Here is an 18,653-nt window from a genome sequence, read left to right as displayed (position 1 = left end):
GAATAAATTTATATGTATACGTATAATTTCAAAACATTTCGTATGCATATCTGACGAACTGTTTCACAATGGAATATTTAAAAAACCATCTCAGACATTCCGCTATACATATTTGAAAAGTTGGGAAATTAGTTTCGGAACAACATTCTCGCGTTTCCGAATATTCAACAAATATTTATATTGAATTTTCTGCTGTTTCACACCATAAAGAATGCATTGAAAGTTTGAAATATGTTCAGTAATCATAGCATTGAAAATTTATTCAAAAAAACCACAAAAACTTTGATATTAAATAAAATAGTTCCAATTTAGTATGAACACGTTGCTTACCCGATACTCATGCTCCTTTTACTCGAACACTGTTGAGGTTGATTGTGTCTTCGAATAAAATTGAAATCCAATTTTGTCATCTTGTTTTGAATTTTAATTTTTGTTATCATATCATTTTTACAATTCTTCTTATGAAACTGGGGTTGTTTCCCTTTAATTTTATTAAAATAACTTAGTCTTACGAAGAAAAAAAAATGTAACACTCCCGACTTCATTTCATAGCTACATGTTGTTGCTTTAACTTAACTATTGAAACAATGTAAACAAATGCTAAGGTCCGCATTTTTTCATAGCTGCAACATTTTCACCTTCATGTATGAAAGGCGGTTATCAGTATTCGGTTTGTGTGAGATCTAATGATATTCAATATCACCATCCAATGAACAGTACGTATCGACCGGTATCTATTTAACGATTTGCAAATCGAGGCCGTTGTCCAGCGGGAAGTGGTGGTGGTGGTGGTGGTGGTGGAGGTCCAAAGTTTATACGATGCATCGGGAAGTTTCCTTTAAACAGAAAAAAATATAATGATGAAGTTAGAATGTTTTCGGGATGTATGTATGATTGTAAACTGATGATTTACCAGGATTGTTATTCCCATTCGGATTGAATCTCTGTGGTCCTCGTAATGGCATTCCTCCCATCATAATTGGTGCATTCGATTGCATTGCATTTGGAGGTGTCGATGTTTTAGGCGGCATCCGATAATACACAGTCCGTGTCTCTAATTGTGGATTCGGTTCGCTATCATGTCCCATGCGCTGAGTAAAGTGGCTAAAATTTGCCATCGATGTTGGTGGTGGTAATGCTTCATCTATTGATTTAATCATGTCAAATCGAATGCTTCAATTAGTAAGTTCAATTGAGTGTACCGGTAACAAACGACATCTAACTACTTTTTATACGTAAAGAATAATAATCGCAAACACAAACTACGAATGGAAATTACGAAAACAAAGCACCGAAGTCATCATATGTTTGAACAAAGACCCCTATTCCGTAACTATTGATGAAACGCATCGATTCGATCCATTTCATGCTCGGTTCCATCGCTTCGACCCATATAGCCATGGCTATATTTTCAAAAAAAAAAAATAATGCGAAAACGAAATGTTTCAAGAGCCTTATATACGAATAAGAACCCAACGATGAATTTCCCGCAGCATCATTTGGTTCATCTTTGGTCCAGTGCGTATGAATTTCTGAAAAGTTTTATTTTATCAATTTTCACAAAACATTCTGTCTAAATTGCACTCTCACACACCACAAATAAATTGATCCCTCCAAGTACACGTATACGTTTTGTGTCTACATTCGTGAGGACAACTTTCTACGCCAATTACTTGTTATCTTAGACTAGATATGTCGTTTCAATTTTCAATATTTAACAAAACGAAAATGTGTCTCTTTCTCAAGCATTCAATTTTCAATCACATCATTTCACAGACATACAAATCATTGCATACGTTCATAAGGTTGTGAATCTCACGAAGGAGTTCATTTTCTGTCCTTTCAGTTTCTCAATCAATTCTCCGTAGTGCAATCCTAATGTGACAGTCAGTTCAATTCGAATCAAAACTATTACAAAAGAAACAAAACTAGAATAATAATTAAGAATGATGGTGATGGATGACCCCAGAAAAAGTGTCCACAGGTGATGCTGATCCAGAGATTCTGAAATCTTATACCTAGCTTACTACCAATACTAACTTATGTGCTAAAATGTGTATTTGCATTCGAAAAAATAGTTGACAAAAGTTTTAGCTAAATATAAATGGGATTTTGGATTTTTAAGCATTTCTCATTTTCAAGATGAGAATACAATACCTTGGACATTAGAAGTGGTCACTGTGGCTGGTGTCGGTGCTAACGATAAACAACCACTGTTTGATGTATTTATCGTAGCATAATGCTGCACATGTTGTGTTCCACCATTATTCGATCTAAGCAATTTTAATTGTTATTTATGCTTTATTCATGAAAAATTTAATATATTCAAATGATGGGCACTTTGATGTGGTGGAATATCACTCAAAGTTGCTTAAAATTTTTGAAACAAACAACCAAAACATAAACTGATATCTGAATACCAATCTCAATTCGAATGTATAATTTTAAATTATTTATAGCTCATTGAATTTTCTTCTTTTAATAAATTCATTACATTCAACGAATGGATTATTTATGTGATCGATCAGAAATTGGTGTTCCGTTTATGTTTGAGTTGAGGAGAAAAATGTGATTATTCAAAGAATACACTACAAAAATATATCCCTAAATTGGGGAATTGAGGGAAAAAGGAACAATATTAAAATTAGAAGAATGCTGTTAATTTGAATTTTTTAACGAGACTTTTGTCGCAAAAGTTGATGTTTTCCAAATATCTGAATATTTCTTTGTCATGTGTTTGTTCAAAATGTTTGTGTTCAATTTTTTTTCTGAATGTATTGATTGATTTGGAAAACATCGATTCAAATTAGAAATTATTTGGTTTTGATTGTCTTAAATTCTAACATATTATGTATTTTAGTTTTAAAAGAACCCTGCACCGTATTTCCTTAATTTTCAATTTAAACTTTTTCTTTGTTTGTCATTTTCATTCTGCATTACTCGCAAACTCCGTTACTTTGGTAATAGTCAAAATATAAACTCAGCCAGATAATTACGTTTGTGCTATTATCTCTTAACATCTGCCCGAAAAAGCATTAAAATTATGCAAAAAATTATGGCAAAAATTGAAAATTTTCTGAAAATGTATAATATTATTACATTGTATATCGAATTTCTGAATTTTTATATCGAATCCCCGTAATTTGGTCTAACTCTTTTCTTTTTGATCGAATTCATTCTTTATGCGTTTGAGTAGCACATGAATTAAGTATACTTAATTGTATGAAATTGAAAATAACTTTGAAATAACCTTGATAATTATTTTTCTTTCAATACTGAGAACTCATTAAAATGAAAATCAAACTCATTCGTGTTTTGTGCGTATAAAATCGATTCCATTAAGACTGAAGTTGTACGGAAAAACAAAAAAATTCAATAAAACACAAATCACAGGCGAGTTGCGATTGTTTCAACCATTTTGAAGCGCAATCAGAAAATGGTTGGTTTTGATGCTATAGATATGTTCTTTTAAGTCCATATATGGAAGTTTTTATGGTACGTAAAGTCTCCCATTATTGAGATTTGAAACCATCGAGACTCGCCTGTATAGGCAAATCATAATAATTTTATATATCACTTATGCTAAGTATTATCGCTTAAAACCTAACTTAAAATACGTATTTACGCTCTATCCATATAAGTATCAAATTTATGCGGAATTTTTATGAAAAAGAGAGAAAATGAAATTCTTACCCCATGCCCATTCGAGGCGGTAACAAATGTTTGATTAGACCTTGATCATCGTCTCCATTCCGTTTTCGTTTCAGGTTCATACGTGAGTCTTCCATCTGTTTGTAGATAGAGAAAGGGAGTTTGGTTAGTTATATCAGAATTAAAATTGAAAGAATTTCATAAATTAAAATCGCGTACCTGTTGTGGGTATGGCACTGGTTGCGGTACATTTTGTACTGAAAACGGTATTCCATTTAGTTTTTGTTGATTTTCGTTGATCGATTGTTGTATTGACTGACTTAGTTGTTGATTTAACGATTGGTTCATCGACTGATTTATGTGCTGTATCTGAGTTTGGAAATTTGGTTGCGGCTGTTGTTCGATAATTTGTGGGTTTTCCACAACTTGCGATGGTTGCATCACTTGTTGGAATTGAACCGATTGAACAGACATTGTGGGTGGTGCCATGTGCGGATTGAATATTCCTTTGTGAACATGAACACACAAACACATTAATTTCAAATCAAAACAATTCGATCATTTTCCAGTCGATTAGAAATAACTTACTTGTTGGTTGTTGGGTGCGAATATCTGCGGTTTGGCTGACCGTTGGCGTTATAATCGCTTGATTACTAACCATGACAATTTCATTTGAACCCGATCTGTTCGGTGAAAAATTGTTAACACTTAAAATCCGCTCTGAATTTTTCAATATTCGATTTAAAATTACCTAGCTTGTGGCGCAGTTGTTAATTGAAAACTCTGTACATTTTGTGGAACTTGTTGAAACGTTTGATGCGGATACTGAGTATTGACAAGGAAGTGTTGACCAGAAGAAGACACATGAATTTGATGCTGTTGGCCGGGCGGTGCGGCTTGAATTTGTTGCAATGAAACTGGATTATAGATTTGGTGTGTATGTGTGCCAGCTGGTTGTGTGGAGGTGATTATCGTGTTTCCAACGATATGCTGTACACAGGATATTGGAGGTGGCACTGCCATTATGGGAGCGGACGTAAATCGAAGTGGTGGTGGCATTTGCATTGAAATATTTGGTCCATTTGTTTGTAAATTTTCGATGCCGTCATGATTGTCACAGTCAGTTTTATCATCAAGTTTGAGTTCCGGACTTGATTTCTCATCTTTTACATTGTTTTCCGCTTCATTTTCGTTTGTTAGGATTGGATTTGGTTGAGCCTCTACCATATTTGGCGGTGGATGAAATTGTAACTGTTGCAGTGGAATCTGCCCGGGATTGGTTGTCGTTTGGAAAATGATGTTTTGTTGTTGTGCTTGCACTTGCATTGGTGGCGGTTGGTGCTGTATTATATTCGGCGGTGGAACAGCCGTAATACATGGATACCTAAATGAATTAAGATACAAGTGTGACTATTCAATCTTTATTTTATTGGGAAACAATTTTTTCTGCTACTCACGCTGTATTTCCCTGAACAATATATTGCTGTGATGGTGGTCTAACGGTTGTTTGCTGCGTGGTGAAAGTGTTCAACGGTTGTGTTTGCTGCACAATCCCCTGAGGCTGATAAATATGCTGAATTGTTACGGCATTTTGTTGTTGGCCAGCATCTGGTGGCGCCTGTTGAATGTACTGATAGTTTGTCGGCGGTTGATTTAGCACGATTTGTGTTGGCTGTTGCTGTAATTGAATATTTGGAGGCGGTTGCGATAATTGAACTTGAGATGGAACGAGTCCCGGTTTCATGATGCTAGAAGGCGGTGGCACATTCAAATTTGTCTGTAAACTAGTTTGAACTGGTTGCTGGATAACCATATTTCCGGGTAAAATTTGCTGCTGTATTATTTGCGGCTGACTATGCGAGGCAATGGTTTGAACTGGGGTTGCGGTCACCATTGTTGGTGTATTTTGCGTAACTATATTTGTCTGCTGAACCAATGACGGATTTACCGTTGTTATTTGCTCGACACTCTGCATTGACGGCGGCGGAACGGCCAGCATTGGCGGGGGCACTGACATTTGTGGTATCACAGACTGCGCTGATATCACCTGTAATTATTCATTCAAAAGATGAAAAATGCTCAATTTTCGTTTAACTTTAGATATGGAATTGAATAAAATCCAGAAAAAAAAATGCCCGGTACTAACCTGAGTGTGAGTCGCTTGCATATTTTGTACGGGTTGTTGTGTATACTGTATGCTTTGGACTGACGCAGGTGCTTGCGCTGATGCTGGCCTAGGTGGATTCATTTGTTGAAAATGTGCCAGCTCCTGTTGCAGTGTTTCTATTAGATTTCGGGCTAATTGCTTTGCATTTTGCAACGCCTCTAAACGAGTATGTTCTATATACAAGTGCATTGGTTCGGGCGATTCAATGCCGAGCGCTGGATCAATGAATAATGATCCTCGGCCGCGTAGCGTGGCAACGGCGCCAGTCTCATTGCGAATATAAATCAAATTTGCTCCACCAACTCCAATTATTTGGGTTCGTAAATCGAAAGCGGCCGGAGCATGATCTAGGCCAATCATCAGTTTTTCCACATATGTCGAACTATTGGTAAGTGTGGCGGTTGACATCACCGTTGGCGGAGGACGATTCATGAATTTAGACATTTTTTTTTCATCTATTTATCTAAATCAGAAATTGAACGAAACAATTAGAATACAAATGACATTTCGAATGATAGACTCAATGCAACTGAATGGAACTATTGCTACGGTTCACAGCGTTGCATTCTTGGATTTTTGGACGCAATAAACTTGATGATAATTATTTTGTTGATTTGGCGGCACTTAGATACAATGAGTTTGTATCACTTTGAAATATAAATAGCGTGAAATGTTTATTGGTTTCACAAATAAAATTGTTAGTGTGATTGAGAATATCATTTTGAGATGTGATAGCCCGTTTGCTATTTGACAAACAATGAAACCGTTAATCAGTGGCGACGAAGCACGAAATAAGCAAAGTAAACATTTAAATCGGAATAAAAACAATATGCAAATGATAAATGGCGGTATGATGATATATTTAGTCAAATCGAACTCATTTTTCAATAATCCATATGCTCGAATAACAAAAACGTTTTTGTGTCCAATAAATGTCACATATTTTGCCATTCCATTGTAAACTCACCTAAAGAAATATATCTGTGAATCACAGCTGTAAGCGAAAATAAACACAACACCAAGCAAAATACATAAACTCTTTTATAAAAAAAAATTGATCACTTTGTTCCGTATTTTATCTCTTTCTATTATTCTTAATTCGATTTAAATCAATAAATGGGCCTTCATTAGGCTCTTTGATGTTACGTATTGTCGGAGATCGGAAGTAATTTCCTTCTCAATCACTCTCCCTTTCTTTTCATGCAATCATTTTGGTGTTTTTTTTTTTTAAAAAAAAACTTCTTCTTTTTGACACACAGAAAGTGTTTTGCAAAACTAGAACTAAAAATTTTCCAAACACTTATAAAGGAAGGCGTCATATACGCTTGATGCACACATTAAACGCGATTATTTTCAAGGTTCTTCATTTTTTATTCACACTACATTTCCGTTGAATAATCACTCAAATTCCAATTTATCTTCTTGTTTTATGGCACTTAACTGCGATTTATTCTATCAATTGCGAAACTGAAATAATCCATTTTGCACTCGCAGTGTTGATGAAACAAAAAAGAAGAAGAACAAAAATAACAACAGCAGAAATAGAAATGCGTATGCTCCTCTTTCATTCTACGTTTCAGCCATTTTTGGTATAAAAGTCAAAGTGCTGAATAAAACAACAAACGAACCAAACACCAACACAATCATTTCAGTTGGATGTGCTTGTGCAATTTCATTTGGCTTTGATAAACATAGTTGAGATTAGAATATGCTCGATATATTGAAAACAACTGATGAAGAATACGAATATTTCTCTACAAATTCAATTGTAATGGCTGATAGATTTATTTATTGAAAAAATATATCAATATTTTCAGATGGAATCAATACACAGACGATACTTTGACAGTTTGACAATTGACTGACAATACACAAATGTGAGGTTATGTTGTATTTCATTCGTATTACTGTTTACTCTATAGGAACAGACGTAAGTGCTGGTTCATATTAATGCCGTTTCTGGTCGAAAATTGGAAAGGGGAAATTTTTCATGAATGAATTCCACTATTTCGACCAGTTATTTTTTTAACTGAAGAAATACCCGAATGTGATCATCGTAAAACGGTATTACCGAATATAATTTATTTTTTTTCGATCAATTTGGTCTCTCCGGCTAAAGATACCTTGAAAAATCAAATGTTAAGTATTTTTTTTAAATCAAATTTATACAAATACAAAATTACAAGGGCAATAACTGCGAATACCGCAGAATTGAATTTATATAATTTCTAGAGAAGATATATTTGAAACGATTTCATAAACTAGGTTTTTGGGATATTTAAATCAATAAAATAATCTGGTATAAGAAGTATCATGAATTAAATTTTTTCTATGATTTCATTATTTAATTTCAGAGTGTATTTTAGTTATTTCATTACTTTACAATGTTTTCTTAGAGCACTTCTTGTTCGGAAACTTCCCGTTTTCAAAATTTTCATTTGATATCTCTGCATTGATTGATTCTAATAATATATTAATTTTTCTAATTCCAGCGGCATATGTCCGTTATAAACGTTGTATTGTTCAACGAATAATTGTGCTAAAATTCGTCGAAAATAGTCGAAAAAAGCCGAAGATCAATTGGCTTGAAATAGTAGTTTGCAACACACCCTGTTTGTTAGCATGCAGTAAGTATACAGGAAAAACCCCAAATCGTGTGAAATAGATGCTACCAACCGAACGGACCATGCGCAAACAAATGACATGCATAGCTTTTCATCCGTTTGAATTGAGATTCTGTCATCGTTTGGCATGAGCTCGCAAGGAGCGCACATTGCACACTACCACATGTGTGTTAATGGTTAACGAAAAAAAGGATGACTAAATGTATGCTTTGAAATTCAAAACAAAATCACTGTATTCGTCCCGTTCTAGCTCTTTGACAGCATTCGCTTGTCATTCATTGAAAACCATTATATGGGTCATATTTCTTCACTGCTCCTTAGCGGTGTGATGGTGTACGGATGTGCGCGGGATACATACCATTGTCTCACTCTACTCTGTCGACGAGAGCTTTTTCGTTGGGCTGTAGCAGCAGCTTTGCTGTTCCTGTGTTGCGGACTGCAGTTTAAACGAGCCACCATACAGAACGGGCCGGGCCATCGTACGTACAAGTGCTTCATAAGAAAAAAAAAAAGAAAATCGAAGAAAATTAGTATTTTAATTTTATTTGTGTGAAAAAACTTTAGTTTTTTAACGTTTTCTGTTCTGTGCGTGTTTTATGAGAACCAACATCACGGATTTACCAATCAAAAGAAGAAGAAAAAAAAAGAACAAACCAAAACGATTCGGAATAGGAACTTTTTAGAATGAACGATTGAACGAAAAAAAAGAGAAACTCTTCTAACTAATTTTTGTTGTGTGTGCTACAGGATTCAGAAACAGTTTTGTGTAAGTGAAAATCGATATTTATACGGTTAATCGAATACGGAGGAAAAAGGGGGGAAAATATCATAAACCAAATGAATAAAAATTACCTTGTGCTAAGAAATGTGCGAATTTTTTTCTCGTTCAAAAAGAAGTGAAAATTCGAAACCATTTTTTGTCGCTATTCGTGTTTTATGGATCGTCTTTGAAAATGAAATATCAATGCGACGAGAGTTTTTGTTTTTTGATTTTTTAAGAAAAATCTAAATCAAATTCAAAGTTTTGGAATTGATTACATTTCAACGAGTGGTTGTGCGAACAACGGAAAAGTGGAAAAACCAAACACATTTGCTTGCATGCCACGGCGAATACTACACACGATTCACTTAAATTGAAATACCAAATCAGTCGAAATGAATGTGGACTATTTTTTTGTTCCATTCACGGATGGAATATTTGTGGTTCCTTTACTGTATAGTGACACAACATTTTCAACAATAAATACGATGCGTTCAAAACCATGTTATCAGTGAATTTCTTTTCCGTTTCCTCGTAATTTCGGGAACAAAACAAAAGTAACTTAAACGAATTTCGAGTTGGAATTAGTTACTTTAATTGCAATCGTCGATCGTTTTCCACTTAATTTATTCTATCCTCATACAAATCAGTATGGTCATAGAAATTTCGTAATTTTTCAAGCCGTCAACACGAATGATTAAATAACATCCAAAGGAAGAATCTCTTTGATAAAAGGAAGCAAATTACATAACTGAAACGTTCTCTATGTTCTATGCTGTTCGGAATGATCGGGGATGAGGTGAAATAATAGCACAAATAGTGACAATTTGGTATTGTGTAATAGTCCAATGAGTGGACAATTTGCTATATATACGTATGTATGTATGTGGGCATACTCGTGTTCTATGAATGGAAAAAATGCTGTGTATAAAAAGCGATTCAATTCATTTTGCTTTTATTCCTTGTACCGTTTTTCCTATCCCACTGGTGACGGTGGAATTGCAATAAATATGTATGTATTTATATTTCGTACAACATCGGAATTCCCATTTCTTTTATAAGTCATCAACATACCGAAAGAACCATCAAACTCAGATCCAATGACAAACATTATAAAAGGTCTTATCACGAATCGAAAAAGTTTCTCCACGAAAAGCTGAATAAAAAAAACGATTGAATAAAAAATAAGGTGGGTTTGGAGGCAATGCGCCTGTATCTGCGTGGTTTTACATAGTGAACAAATTATCGGAATAAATGACGAAGAAGCAAAATGGAAAATATGAAGAAAAAATAGCTCAACGGAAACGAAATAATCAACAGAAATAAAAAAAGGAAACCAGGCACATACACGGCAATAATAATAAAAACGGAAAAAAATCGATGGCATTGCGTGAGTCAAACGCGAAACGAATGAGCTTGTGTGAAATTTGCTTGGATTGGCTGCCATGTACGAACGAACGAAAAAAAATAAAGAGAATAACCCGAACGAAACATGAAAAGAAATACTGCAAACGAGTAAAGCGAATCAACCCATAAAATGGAATGTTTAAACAACCACCATCGTGCACCAAAAAAGGAACGTAGCGACGCGAATTTCTACCAAAGCCCCAAGATTTTCGAAAATGGAAATTCCAGCCAAAAAGCGTTTAATTTTTGAAATAACTCATTAAATTTTCTAACGCCAGTCGATGTGATTGAAATGTAAATGCTTACGGTTTAAAGTGTGTGCCCTTATGATAATTATTTGTATGAATATTGCATTTGGAGTGAAGTGTCATCACGGCACGAACGGAAGGGAACATAACTGAACTGAACTGAACGATGCGAGGCAGTGCGGACAATTGTGTGCTCCAGCTATGAGTTTTCATACGAGCACACACATCGTTCAAGAATCATACAGTTGCCATACTTCAATGACTTAATCATCTGCAAAACACACGAAGTTGTCAATCTCGCACATCTCATTTGGGGTCCAAACAATTTGGCAGGATCTCACTCCTGCCCTCGCTTTCTCGTTATTTACATGGCGCCATGTTTTTGCAAATAAATAGTAATGAAGCAATTTTGTGAAAATTTCCCCCCATCCTTGACGCCGCTGCTGTTCACTCGTTCGCATCTAATCAAGGCACTCTTGAATTGATTCCGTTTATGCGCTGTCCCCTTTACTCCAATGCATCGCGTCCCTTCTGGAATTTGTTCATAAAACAGCGATTTTCTGCTTGTTTGCATGCCATAAAAACCCACCAAACAAATACCCAAAAGCGAAATCGCACACATTTTTTGGTGGTGGCTACTTGCGTAGTAGAAGCGTCTTACATCCCCCCACACATACATTGGCCATGTGTAATTTGAGAACGGATTTCGCCTGCAAACAGAGAAAATGTGTTATGTCATAGTTTTGGTGAAATGAAGAAAAAAGCTTAAAAATATAATTATTGGCATAGTCGAATGGAATGCCGTAAGCACGGTGATCCTAAGTCTGAGCTAACGAATGGAATCATAAAAAGCTTTCGTTCCGCATTCGTGTTTGTGTAGTTTCATTTTCGTTCCGCGCGCGCCGTTTGTATCCGACGAATGCGGGACACTACTCACATGTCATCCTTTTTCTTCCATGTGTCCACCACGACGATAATCCAGCAATGAAAAAAAAGAAACCAAGTTACAACTAAAACATACAAGGCAAAATCAGTGACATCGTTCGATTCGAATTTCGGTGTTTAAGTCTCAACTAAGTATCGTGTATAGAAATCGTGTTGTGCAAGCAAAAGTGTATGTGTGTGTGTTGGTTTTTCATGTGATGGCTTGATTAAAAATAAATTTCAACGAATCAAATTTTTCGTTTTGTAGCAAAGTTCGAACATAAAGAAATCCGTTTCCAAGTGAACCATTTGGGATATAAACAAGTGCAAAAGTTGTGAAAATACGAAGAAGTAAAACGAAATCTTTGAAGTTGAACGTATTTTTTGTTCGGTGCGAATCGAGAGAGAGAGAGAGAGAGAGCGAACGAGAGTTGTGTGCGTGTGTTGTTGTTGTTGCTCTCCGAATTTCGGAGTCGCCGTGTTAAGTGACAGAGTGAGCTCGTGTTTGTATTCAACATCATCGTCATCATCGTGCGCGTTGTGTTGTCATTCACTACCACAACAAAGCCCAGTGCCGTCATTAAATATAAAAATACACACAACGCGACAAGGAAAAGTCTTTACGTGCGTCGTGCTCGCAAACGACGTTTATAGTGTGAATATATATATTCTCGCGTAAGGAATTCATTTGACCCACCCAAAACTTTTTGTGTGCGCGCGTGCGACCATACCGCACACACTTCATATCGCAAATAACAATCATTTCACCGAAAGAAAAAGGAAATTTATTTATACGGATAAATTGATATTTTCGGATTTAGTTGCTGAAATTCATTTTTTGACATCGTACGTCTAAGTTTTAACTGGTGAGTATTGGATTTCAGTTTTCGATGCCTGTCGAAATTTGAAACTTTTCGTTTTCCCAACAATATATTTGAACAAACGCGATTTGGCTCACGACCTATCAAGGAGATTTCTGAGTCATGTGCAAAGCGGACAAACGATTTTGCGTACGTTTGCGTTCCTGGAAGCTTCGTTCGTTTTCATTCAGACGCTTTCAAACGTTAGGGGGAGAGCGTACGTTTGTTGACTTATGCTTCGCCAACGTAATCGTGGCATAGACTGTCTGTATGGTGCTTTCAAACGCATGAGCTGGTTAGACGACGTTCCTTCGCAAGATACTTTACGGTCGACGATTGAAGTGTCCTTTATGCTTCTTGTTCCCTCGGTTCGGTTCCGTTGCTAAATTTTCGTGGAATTTCTGCGAAAAGTTCACTGCATGCAGAAGTTTTTTTTAATAGTCATTCCGTTTTGTACGAATTTCGAATGTTAGCTTTTTTTCCATTGGTTGCCTAGGGCTTGTGGTTTAGATTTATTTTCATGATTTTGAAAAGAAAATAGTATAATATACATCACTATAGTAATGGTAAATATTCGTTGAAAAAAAATAGAATTCCTTGAATGAAAACATATTCATTTTGTGATATGACAAGAGATTCATCAGAACTCGTTTCGAAACTTCCGAATGGGTAATTTCGCAATGATATTAAAAGCACTGTAGAAACACAGCAGTGGTCTCGTTTGTAAATTCCAAGTATTCACTTCCGCAAAAACGAACCTTGAATTTATCCGATCTTCATCGCAAAACATGCCGGATAATACAGCAGACAAAAGCCTCAAATTCACGCATCAAATATATCAGAATAGCTAAGCTATTTAAAGTTCATGACATGCATAAGTTATTCTTTTGATATTCGCTGAAGAATCGTAAATTCTTAGAGAATATTCTCTTACGAAATTATTTCGCTACAAATGTCAAGTGTATACAAACGCAAGGAGTTTCTGTATGAAAATTCCGATGAAGTTTTGGGAGTGCCAAAATTCAGAAAGTTTCAATAAATGAATTTTTATATGCACATGAAATGTATTTTCAATTTCGAGCTGGTATGCTATTCACTAGTAGTGCTCAAATTCATAAAATACTATGTTTTTTTATAACACATGCGACCTTGTGCGACAAAGATATAGCTACTAAAAATAAATTTGATGTGTTGAGCGCACGAACACCAAAAAATAACAAAATAAGTGCGTAATTGTGACTGTTGCTTTTATTGAAATTTATGGCAATGGTTTGTCTCTTGTGCGCAAATAATTTTTAATTTAGATACATAACAAACGACCACTTGTGCCTAGCAAAAAAAGAGAAACACTCATACAAAATGGAATCTTTTCGCTGTCTTCTTCATAGAAAAGGCACTTAACTACAATCATTTTCACTTGACGACAAACCATAATGTGCCCTTTTTGTGGTTCTCTTACGAAAACGGAAAAATAAAGAGGGAAAAAAAGAACGCAAGTAAATCAGAACAGGTTCAAAAGCAGTGCAGTAATACATAATCATGTTCGACGGGTAATAAAACTCGAAGAATCTGTTTGCTGTGCCTGTGTGTCGCGTGGGCTGTGCAGCGACAAGACAATAATTCCAGCTATGTCAATGCCATGCAAATGATAGTGCTCAATCTATGAAAGAAAAAAGAAGCAAAGTAGTCATTTCAATTGCATATTTTATACATGCCTTTTTGTTTGCCATCCTCCTGTTTAAGAACATTATCAGTCTTCGAATGAAATGTCAGCGTCGTCATGATGAATTGTAATTTTAATGTCTTTTGTGGAATAAATTTCCGAAAATTTAGCATGAAAATGAACAACGCATTCCAAACTCATAGAAAGGTTCAAATCACTTTAATCTATGCCATTCTTTGTGTGAGAGGCATAGACAACGCGTATTAGACATTTTGGTGGATATTAAGAAACAAATGCAAATGTTCTGGCTTTTAAAATTTACGTTAATTGGTCTCGCGTTTTTGGCCCACATTCTATTTCGGTATCAGAATATACTGATTAATTTGGTGTGTTTTGAATGTGAACACTTGCAGAAATCCTATTGAAATCAAAATTAAATGGAAAATGATTAAGGAACATATGATGATGGGACCTGGTGGGTGTTATTTTGGTAACTCAATTACACATAGGAAAAAATCGTTACTGGATCCAACAAAAAAGAATTTCTAATTTGCATCTAATGAAAATTGACGACTTGAATCATTGTTAGGTACATGAACTCAACTCAATTTGGGTATGGAGATGATGGGCTTATCTTTGAATCAAGAACAATTTCTTTTTATTTGGCAATTTAGTATTCAGTCAACCACTTGGAACGGCATTTGCCTGTCCGATTCCGCATTTCGTGGATGTATTTTTGATGAGATAGAGAGAGAGAGTGCTTTGCGTTCCCATGCATCTTGTTCAGGCAATCGTCAACAAAACGGTTGGTGGTCGGTGGAAAATGATTTTATCATGCTGATTTAATGATAGAAAGCTTTGCTTGAGTCAACAGCAGCGGGAAAGAGTGGCGAGTCTTTACGTGTAGGTGGTTAAATAATGGAAAATTGAATTTCAAATAGAATATGCAAATTTATAGTGTGTCATTCTCATAGCTCATTACAGAGCGGCAGTCTGTATGTGTCTGCCTGCCGTGTTCTGTGAATCAGCGAAGTTCATATAATTATAACACATTACGTCTTTCGGTGAATGGGCACTTTGGGACATCATTCACATTCCAATTCAATTCCATCGCTGTGTTCACTCGCTGCAGCACACACAAACACATAAACACATTAAAAGCGTATAAAATGTCATATAATAAAGACTTCATCTGCAGCATTTCTTCGTTCGAAGAATCATTGTTTATCGCTGTTAACGTTTAACGTGAAAATCGAGCTGTTAAATAAATCAATAAAGGGTAAATGGTACTATTTTGTTGTTTGTTTGCAGCCAAAATGGGAATGAAAGTAACCGGTGGTAATATTTTGAACATCACTGTCTCCATATTTGCAGACATTTTATTTTGCTTCCGAGCATTCGTTAACCAAAATTTATCGAGTTTTATCATGAATGGAACGAAAATCGACCAAATATGATGCGCATTCCATTTCGTTTGAATGAGACAGATGCAAGGACAGGACACTCTTAAGATGCGTTCAATATATATTGCATTTGTAATTTGAATTTAAGTTCATCGTTCGGACAAGAATTTACTAGCCATTTTTAGATGTGACGCTCTCAATTACTTTGACAGAGCTATGTGTTGGATGCAATTGCGACGCTGTTGACTGATAAACTAATGGGAATTGATGCGTAATACTGGAATACCAGTTAAATAAAAAGGACTTTGTGTCATTGCCAAATGATAACAGCAGCAGTAACAGCATCAGTAGCGACGACACTGCACATTCAGCAGCATATTTGACAGCAGTGTATTTATTTGTGTATGTCATTATGTCGTTTGATATATTCAAATATTCATGAGCTCTGTGAGCTATCTAGAGCTTATTTTACACCACTTGACACACATGAGCACACCAGCAGTGTACATTTTGTTACCCGTTCTACAGAACCACCCACACACATATATATGCACACATAGATTCTATTCTAGTTGATTGGAATGGAATGCACGATTGAGAAACGCATATTGTTGTCAATGCTGTCGCTTCATCTCTCACTCTCTCTTCCTTTTCCGTTTGTTTCTCCCTCTCTCTCCCTCCCATCCGACATCATCAATGTTGGTGCGCGTGATTGTCAGTACACAAAAACCAAGTATTTCATTTGTAGTTGATAACAGAGCAACGGAACATCCGAACCGCATGCTTGACAAGCCAGATAGCATGGGTTCTCAGCATTTCAATGGGAAAATGAAATATTTTTGAATGAAAAGTTAAGCATGGCAGAAAAAAGAACGAAACGAAGTAAACGAGCATATTTACCATCTAATGGTAACTATGCCAGACTCCAACACACGATATCTTTGCGAAGACAAAGTGATCGGAGTTCGGAGACAAAGGCACAACAAGAATGCTCATACACGCGCTATTATGTGAGACATAATTTTGAATGAATTATTGCTTCGCAAAAATTAGATTTTTTTTCGGCTTGATACGACAAAGGAATACCAATTTCCTAAAAGGAATGCCAAATGTAATGTTTGAATATTTCAAGCAAACGTTCTTTTTTCGGCTTTTGTAAACAGGCAACAAAAACGGAAAAAAATTTCCATTCGCGTTGAAACTCACAACAAATATTATTTTTTGTTGGGGTTTAATGAATTTTTTTCTTTGGCCTCGGGTCTATCCTGGCTTAAACATCTTACGGTTTTATCACTTTTACGATTGGCTTGTTTTGCTAAAACAGCAGATAGCTGCGCTTTTTGCCAGAATTACATTCTCGTTTCGTTTATATATTTAAGTGAAACCGGTAATACTTCCGACCTCTTTTGCATGAACGAATGGAGATTGATGGTGTAGAAACTTGTTTCAGAATCAGAATATCACACACGCGCGCGCACACACATCGATTCCATTTGAGGCTCTACATTCCATTATTGTCGAGGGTTCTTGATCAGCTCACAGATTCCACAGCTGGCGTGATGGGACCCGAGTGAGTTTGAATATTCAAATTGGTTGTGGCGTATGCTTTCAAGTGTAGAAATGCAATGAACAAGTTAATCCAGTGAGAAGAGGAGATAGAGACAGAGACAGAGACAGAGAATAAAATAAAATATAAGAAAGTCTACGTATGTCAAATGACAACAGAGAATGAAACACAAGCTGTAACATCATATATGAAAATTGATTTCAAAATGAAAGGATAAAAACGAACATTTTTCTTTTCCTCTCCAAAAGCATGTACATATCATATTCAATTCGTTGCGGCAAAAACCAGTCCATACATTCGTCGAAATGTGTTAGCACGACCTGAGGGAATCCGGCTGTAGAGTATTCATTATTTTTCATTTATGTCTTAAATTCCAAAAATAAATCGGACGTAATTCAAAAGCAACAAACGTTTTCGTACGTACATTCACATTTCGCGTTTCGATAAAATCTCAATTTATCTCCTTTGTCAAACAAAAGGACCCTGTGAATCGCAAAGTAGCAGTGTGATTTTGGCGACTGTACGAGTAAAACGAGATAAAGAAGCAAATTGTTTGTTGGATTATTTCGATTCGTTTTCAATTCGATGAAACATCGCAATAGATTATAAATGGAATTTCGGCAATGGCTGAGTGGTAAAGCACTTCTTTCTAGGAAAATTTCATCTTAGCAGAAAAATAAGGGAAAAAAATATCGATTTTTCTCTCGCTCTTCGTGTTTCATTCACAAACTAGACGAACTGAATTGGATGAATGGCTGCCGTTGAGCTTTTCGGGAGAAATGTCTTGAGCTTTTGATGAAATAGTTTTTATCTTTGTTTGCAGCTCGTGTGTCTGTGAAGGCCAAAATTTATGTATAGTGAACGAAGATACTATCTCGGTGGGGCCCCATGTGCTGTGGAATGCGAGATTATTCGCTAGAATAAATACAAATAACAAACGTGTAGAAAATTAAAATGAGTACAAAAACTCATTTCAACTTCCTTTCGACATTGTTGTTTCACTGTTTGGAGCATTATTTTCATTTTTCTCTTGTATTTGAGTGGCTGTAAGCGATGATTATATATCTGGTCCCATATGTTCCTTGATGGCAATCGTTTGCTTGCTCTCTTTCTCGCCACTTTTTTCTTGCATTTATTTTCGCTCGCTTTCATTTGTCTCATATTTATATTTCGCAAGAATGCTATCATGTTTCTGAGGAAGATGAGTCGTCTTCTTCCCCATTTTATATTATCTTTGGCGTCATCGCTTAATTTGTAACAATGAATAATTGGAAAACATGCAAAAGCTTCTTTGTGCGTACATCAGATAAAAGGCATGTGCGAAGCAGGATGGAACGCTATCCAAACACGTTTATTCCCTTATATCACAAGCATTTCAG

General features: G+C 35.8%; 2 protein-coding genes across 21 annotated transcripts in view; one reads left to right on the top strand and one right to left on the bottom strand.

Annotated features, from left to right (window-relative positions):
- Positions 1-401: 401 nt before the first annotated feature.
- On the bottom strand, positions 402-7,697 carry LOC129568539 (ataxin-2 homolog). Of its 2 annotated transcripts, XM_055446557.1 has the most exons (10): positions 6,786-7,697; positions 5,798-6,281; positions 5,109-5,698; positions 4,403-5,035; positions 4,240-4,334; positions 3,871-4,157; positions 3,694-3,788; positions 2,158-2,273; positions 914-1,144; positions 402-836 (listed from the first exon to the last, which is right to left on the bottom strand). In XM_055446557.1, exons 2-10 carry the CDS (start codon positions 6,260-6,262, stop codon positions 739-741), a joined length of 2,610 nt encoding a protein of 869 aa, XP_055302532.1. In that variant the 5' UTR covers positions 6,263-6,281; positions 6,786-7,697; the 3' UTR covers positions 402-738. The 2 variants fall into 2 exon arrangements, with proteins under 2 accessions (XP_055302532.1, XP_055302533.1); XM_055446558.1 differs by lacking the exons at positions 402-836; positions 2,158-2,273 and having other exon boundaries at positions 1,099-1,144; positions 6,786-7,555.
- Positions 7,698-8,870: 1,173 nt separating this feature from the next.
- The window catches only part of LOC129568538 (sodium channel protein para), a 79,101-nt gene continuing 69,318 nt past the window's right edge, over positions 8,871-18,653 (top strand). For 11 of the 19 annotated variants that reach the window (XM_055446548.1, XM_055446539.1, XM_055446538.1 and 8 more), the window contains exons 1-2: positions 8,907-9,208; positions 12,050-12,647. The gene's annotated coding sequence lies outside the window, so the exon portion shown is untranslated. Of the gene's footprint in view, positions 9,209-12,049; positions 12,648-18,653 lie in introns of all 19 variants that reach the window. The other 8 variants (XM_055446555.1, XM_055446554.1, XM_055446556.1 and 5 more) reach the window with 2 other exon arrangements.

The sequence above is a fragment of the Sitodiplosis mosellana genome, unplaced genomic scaffold (assembly GCF_009176505.1).
Source record: "Sitodiplosis mosellana isolate CC-2019 unplaced genomic scaffold, AAFC_SMos_1.0 Smas_scaffold_20, whole genome shotgun sequence".
In the NCBI taxonomy this organism is placed as follows: Eukaryota; Metazoa; Arthropoda; class Insecta; order Diptera; family Cecidomyiidae; genus Sitodiplosis; species Sitodiplosis mosellana.
Note: the sequence above shows the minus strand (reverse complement) of the source record. Positions and strands in the feature narration are given on the sequence as shown.